This window comes from Gigantopelta aegis, chromosome 7 (genome assembly GCF_016097555.1).
Source record: "Gigantopelta aegis isolate Gae_Host chromosome 7, Gae_host_genome, whole genome shotgun sequence".
NCBI classification, from domain to species: domain Eukaryota; kingdom Metazoa; phylum Mollusca; class Gastropoda; order Neomphalida; family Peltospiridae; genus Gigantopelta; species Gigantopelta aegis.
The window spans coordinates 6238937-6245821 of NC_054705.1; the positions used below are offsets into that span (position 1 = coordinate 6238937).

Here is a 6885-nt window from a genome sequence, read left to right on the forward strand (position 1 = left end):
GTTGATGAATAATTCATATTCATATTTAATTTTCAGTGTCTACATAAATTGGAGGGGCCGGACGTAGCCCACTGGTAAAGCATGGTCGGTTTAGGATCGGTCCATTTTTATTGGACCATTGTGCTATTTCTTATTACAGCCAGTGCACCACCACTGGTACATGTATATCAAAAGCTGTGGTATGGTGCATATAAAAGATTACCTGCTACAAATGAAAAAATATAGTGGGTTTCCTCTCTAAGACTATGTCAGAATTACCAAATGTTTGACATCCAATGAAGCAATGTGCTCTAGTGGTGTCATTAAAAAAAAAAAAAAAGTGTTTACTTATACATATATGTATTTCACACACGCACACATTTATTTCAGCTTATATCCAATTAAGGTTCAAGCACACTGTCTTGGGCACACACCTCAGTCATCTGGGCTGTCTGTCCAGGACAGTGGGTTAGTTGTTAGTTGGTTAGTGGTTAGGGAGAGAGAAGAGGGTGTAGTAGCCTTACACCTATGCATTGAGTCCTTAAGAATTTGCTATAGGCTAGAGCCAGTACGGGGTTGCGAACACTGTACCTACCAGCCTGTAGTCCGATGGCTTAACCACTGCGCCACCGAGGCCGGTTACACACACACACACTCACACTGTCACGTATGTATGTGTGTGTGTGTGTGTGTGTGTATGTATGTATGTATGTATGTATGTATGTATGTATGTATGTATGTATGTATGTATGTATGTATGTATGTATACATGTATGTATGTATACATGTATGTATATCTATATTAAAGGTAAATGAACCTTCAGTGGTACTTTATTCAAATCTATTTAATAAAAATCATATTTAAAAAAATTAAGAAACAGAAATCTACTCTGATCACTTAGATAATTGATTAATTTTGTGTCTACAAAAGTAGACTTTTACTTTGAGGAAATAGACATTAGCCAAGAAGTGTGTAATTTGTTAACTACATCAGTGGATGACTTCATGTGTACTTGGTAGTGAGATAATGTATTTATAATCCAACCTACTGAAATCTTAAATTTATAATTTTCCAAAAACCTACCGTAACTACTGTTGTGTTGTTGTTGTTATTATTTTTATTTAGGACAATTGTTAATACAAATAATTAAATAATTATAATTAACAGTAGTGGACAACATTTTTTTGTAATCGGTTTGACCTGTACTCATTTATACAGTAATTATTTTAAATTATACATTCTGTAGTTGTTGAATGATTTTTGTTGTTGTTGTTTGTTTATTTGTTTATGAAATTAATTTGTAAAGACGTGCATTACAATTTTGACGTATAGATAACCGTAACCACTGGTGTAAAATTCATCAAAATATCGGCGGGATTATCCCACAGAAGAAGAGCAGGAAAACAACAAACAACGACATTGATATACGCTACGTAACATTCAATTACACAATTTATTAAGCACACTGTATATTATTAAATACTTGTTACATTAATATCTACAGTTGGAATAATTTATATATGTATACACCAGAACATTACTCGATGTCGTAAAATCTCGATGTCGATCAACCGTTTGATCATGAATATTCAGTAGACGCTCACTGGCTGACGACTCTCAGTGTCTACGATTTAGTCTCTCCCGGCTTACACCTACACTACACCACACGTCACCCATGCCATAGTCGGCAGCATCGTTAAATGTAACTCGAGCGTCCTCTACCCATGCCCTGTTTGTATAATGACACAACATATAAACAAGGCTGGGCTGCATCAATCGTGAACACAAATGCACGTTATTTTGACTTACTCTGTATACATTTTTGATAAAATTGGGCCTATGCGCACCCCCTCCCCCCACACATACTAAAGACTGAGCCTCTTCCGCTAGAGAGTATGACCCCCCCCCCCCCCCCCCACCACACTCCAGCTGTCGTTCCTACAGACCAACGAACCATTCACTACATGTTTACCTCACATCCGCGCCACTGACAGTGCATGTTTTCTCCTCTGTTGTAGCTGGTGAAAAAAAGAAAAACGCTGCAAAGTAAGTCTCAGTAAAATACGAACGTCCAGACCGATAGTTATCACAAACATGCACGTGACGTCACATATCACACCGGACTTCACTTGATCTCACACACACAGCTACAATAAATACATACCAACGTGCGCTTAGTTATCTCAAATATTATCTCAAACACTCCGTGACGCTACGAAACGCTCACTAGACAAGTTTTGTCGCTGAATGTTTTACAGTAGTGACAGGGACGGGAACCAGTCAGATAGTGCGCGCTTGCGAAAACCCACACAATGAAACGTGTATTAAAAGCAATTTTTCAGTTCTAACATTCAAGGTCAGCTAAACAAGTGGTGCATAGTTGGACAAAGATTATGTTTGATGAAAAATCTGGTGTTAAAAAAAGTAAACAAATAAACTGGGAGAAAAAAGAAGAAGAAGTGATATGGGTAAAAAGTTCAAATGTGTTTTGTTTATTAATACCAGGGGCAGATCGAGAATCATTTTTAAAATGTATTTATTATGATTATTTTTTAAATGGGGTGGAGGTAAACTGAAAGTGGCAATATTTAAAAAACCCAGAAAAAAGAGACACTTGAATATATTGGTGGTGGTGGTGGTGGTGATGGTGTGTGTGTGTGTGTGTGGGGGGGGGGGGTAGGGTCCCTTGGTCCCCCGTTAATCCGCCTCAGTTTACAACTGGAGAACATTCATTGATTTATTAATCAGCAGACGGCTCGTAGGAAGTCACTCGAGGACGAACATGTACGTTGTTCTTTTTTTACTCATTAGACCTGTAATAAAGGTAAAAATGTGGCTTGTGTCCCTCTGCACTGGAGACTGGAGGGGGGGGGGGCGGGGAGGCACGTAGTCCAGTGGTAAAGCGCTCGCTTGATGTGCTGTTAGTCTGAGATCAATTCTTGTCGGTGGGCTCATTAGGCTACTTCTTGTTCCAGCCAGTGCACCACGACTGGTATATTAAAGGCCGTGGTATGTGCTATCCTATCTGTGGGATGGTGCATATAAAAGATCCCTTGCTACTAATTGAAAAATTTAACTATCTAAGACTATATGTCAAAATTACCAAATGTTTGACATCCAATAGCCGATTATTAATAAATCAATTTGCTCTAGTAGTGTTGTTAAACAAAACAAACTTTCTTTTAGAGACTGTGGCACCTCAACTGGAGGTTTCCTACACCAGTGTTTGACATAAAAGTTGTGACGCATTAGTTGAGACGGGGATGGGGAATGTTGAAAAATTATCAGAACATACATGTAGGTCGACCGAGGAGATTCGATCCTTGAGCCAGCTGCACAGGTGAGCGCTCTACCTACTGAACTATTTCTCGTCCGCGATACGGGGTAGACGCCGAGAGATATGTAAATATGGTTAATACCAAAGGCAGGTTGTAAACATGTATGAACTATGTGAGGGCTGTACCCTCCGGGGGGGGGGGGGGGGGGGGAGGCAGGGAGGGCAGTTGCCCCCCTGAGAATTACACTATTTTAAGGTTTTACTCCAAAAAATAGCATACACATCTCAGGGTTTAATTTATATAGTGTTTCATTTGTTTATAAAAAGTAGTCCCCTCCTCCGCCTCCATAGGATTTTGATCCAGGAACCTTGGCCCAATTTCACGAGCACATAACACGAAAGTACGTGCGGTAACTCGTACACACATATACAGTTACCTAGCCCAAGTACTCTGCCGTTCGAGGGCTAGACGGACTTTTGAGTAGCTAATAGTCTAAAATTCCGTAAACGGTTAAGAAGAGGATTTTCTTTAAGTTTCTATAATTTTTTCCGGATTTTTTCTGCCCCCCCCCCCCCCCCTGCTTGTTACGGCCCTGGAGGGTGGGGTGGTTGGCTAAACTTGTACTTTATTATATTGTACGTCAATATGAGATAGCTAGTTTTCTCTAAGACCAGTCATCAACACGAATATACGAGAAGAAAAAAGGGGATATGTATATTATATAATGTATCTATGTATGTCAGTGCTTGCCTGATGCGCGATCGATCTAGGTTCGATCCCGGTCGGTGGGACCATTGGGCTATTTCTCGTTTCAGCCAGTGCTCCACAACTGGTGTATCAAAGGCCGTGGTATGCACTATCCTGTTTGTGGGATAGTGCATATACAAGATCCCTTGCTGCTAATCGAAGAGTAGCCCACGAAGTGGCGACAGCGGTTTTCCTCTCTCAATATATGTGTGGTCCTTAGCCATATGTCCGACGCCAAAATAACCGTAAATAAAATGTGTTGAGTGCGTCGTTAATTAAATGTTTCAACATTTCCTTCCTTTCTTCTATATATGTCGGTCTGTATACACCTGGACATTAATAAAGCACCACCTAAATTGTATTGCAGGCGAAAAGGCACCTAGAAGCTGGGCTGAGTTTAGCCCGAGTACTCTGACGGTAAGAGAGCGCCAGACGTTTAACTGTCCAAATGACCGTCTAGCTCTCTTACTGTCAAGAGTATTCGGGCTAGGCTGATTTCAGCCAGACCGAGCTGAAAAACGACCGATAGTCTGGTTTAAACGTTTCACGGTATACCAAATGGTCACGCTGGGAACCAGTCAAATAGTTCGCGAACGTTAGCGAAACGTTAGCTGACTGAACATGGGACTGTTGTCGATGCTGATATTATATTAGGTATTACAATTTTGTACATGTTCAGTAAATACATAGAGGATATTTCATGTTTTTTTTGTCAAATATGATTTATATCTTATCGAGTGAAGTGTGCAATCATATCTCACGAGTCGCGCTTTTGGCAATTTACCTTTATTTTTAAAATGCCAGCAGCAAAATAGTTCCGGCTTTCTCACAGTGAAAATAACACTTTCTACTGTGACGACAACACATTTTATAGTGAAATAGTGACATTTTCACTCGGAAATATTTTATCGTCACTGAGTGAGTGATAACACTTTTATTTCACTGATATTTTTCACTAAATGTTATATAATAAAGAGTATATATCGAGATAACATGAATTACTTATTAATTACAACCGCATAGTCATCTCCATAGTTAATTACCATACAGTTTTATGCATGCTTACAGATTCTGCCCTTTTTTTATTAATGCAATGTCAGAACTAAGGCTCATATAGACTCTTGTGGTTTTTATATGCGGTCTGGCTAAAAAAAGAAGAGAAATAGAAGACACACACACACACACACATGTACACACACATACACAGACACACACACACACATGTACACACACACACATACACACATAGACACACACACACCCACACACACATACAAACACACACACACACACAAACACACACACATACACACACACACACACTGTTACTAGAGAACTGTTACAAAAGCAAAACAGAACAAATATAATTTTTACTTATTTTCACGAATAACAGAGCAGAAAATGTGATTATCACGATAAACATTCTCCATACTAACTTAAACGTTTGGTAATAGAATATTTAAACAAGCATTCTGAGATTAAATCCGCTATCGGGCCCAACAATTTTTCGTATCTCCAAAGTTCAAGAGCCATAACTCCATGAAAAACGAGTAAATCGTTAAACTTGATCTGTAACAGTACAAGATAAATCTATATGCCAAATTTCATCACATTGTCTTCAAGGATTGAGAAAAAAAGGTCAGACACATACATTTTCATATCTCCTAATTTCAAGGGCCACAACTCTATGGAATTTTGGTTAATTGCCATGGAAGTCAATTTGTAACAGAATATGATAAAGCTATACACAAAATTTCAGCTCAATGCCTTGAGGCATTGCCACAACAAACACCCCGGAAAACACATTTTTGTATCTCCTAAATTCAAGGGTTATAACTCTGTCAAAAATAGGTAAATCGTCATGAAAGTCAAACTTGATCTGTAAAAGTACATGATAAGGCTACACACAAAATTTCAGTATCAATATTAATATCTCGACGCATCAGGAAAACAATGTGTGACAGGGTTGTAGTATATACACTGAACATCAATTTGAGCTTTGTTTGAATTCAAGTATTGGTTACAAACACCTGTGACGTAAGTGATGTGGTCAAACCTAGATGGGGCTTAATTCATTTCCAGGTGTTTATATTGTTTGTTTGACACCACTAGAACATATTGATTTATTAATCATCGACTATTGGATGTAAAAAAACCTGGTAATTTTGACATAGTCTTAGAGAGGATTTAATATGTAAATTTAATTGTAGAAATATTTTATTAGTCGGAAACATATTACAATGCAGCAAACTCAGGAATGTCACTATAATACACTCAAATGCTTTTTATATTATAATCAATAGAGTAACAGTACACAGGTGGACGAGACTGGGGATCACGGAGTCAACAGTTACTGTCCACCAACAACCGAGCAAATCTTCGTATTCTGGCAAAATCACCTGGTCTGAAAACCTACAGGATTATTTCCTACATTCTTCTCACAATATTAGTTATCATCCATGTAAAAACCAGTCCAGATAGCTGTTTGGTAATGATGCAAATATTAAATGAATAAACGTTGTTATCCAGGTTCGGTCACTTTCATTCAATTCGGGCAAAAACAAATCAGCATGCAGTCTCCCCTGGAAAAAAAAAATGAGCGTGAACCCCCCCCCCCCCCCCCCCCCCCCCCGAGATATACATACACACACAATGTTACAAAAGCAAAACAGAACATGTATAATTTAAAAAGAAGTTTTTACTTACAAAATATAGCATATTTGTGTTTCAAGAATAACAGAGCAGTAACTGTGATTATCACAATAAACATTCTCCATATTAACTTAAACGTTTTGTAACAGAATACTTAAACATGCATTCTGAGAATACTGCTAAAGCAATACATGTCCCCTATCGGGCCCAACAAATGTCCGTATCCCC

The 6885-nt window shown here is 38.5% G+C and overlaps 1 protein-coding gene across 1 annotated transcript in view; it reads right to left on the minus strand.

Annotated features, from left to right (window-relative positions):
- Positions 1-2132, minus strand: part of LOC121377383 (tetratricopeptide repeat protein 38-like) — a 21837-nt gene extending 19705 nt beyond the window's left edge. The window contains exon 1 of the mRNA XM_041505360.1: positions 1953-2132. Within this exon, the coding sequence (XP_041361294.1) occupies positions 1953-1979 (27 nt within the window). The 5' untranslated portion in view covers positions 1980-2132. The remainder of the gene's footprint in view (positions 1-1952) is intronic.
- Positions 2133-6885: the final 4753 nt, after the last annotated feature.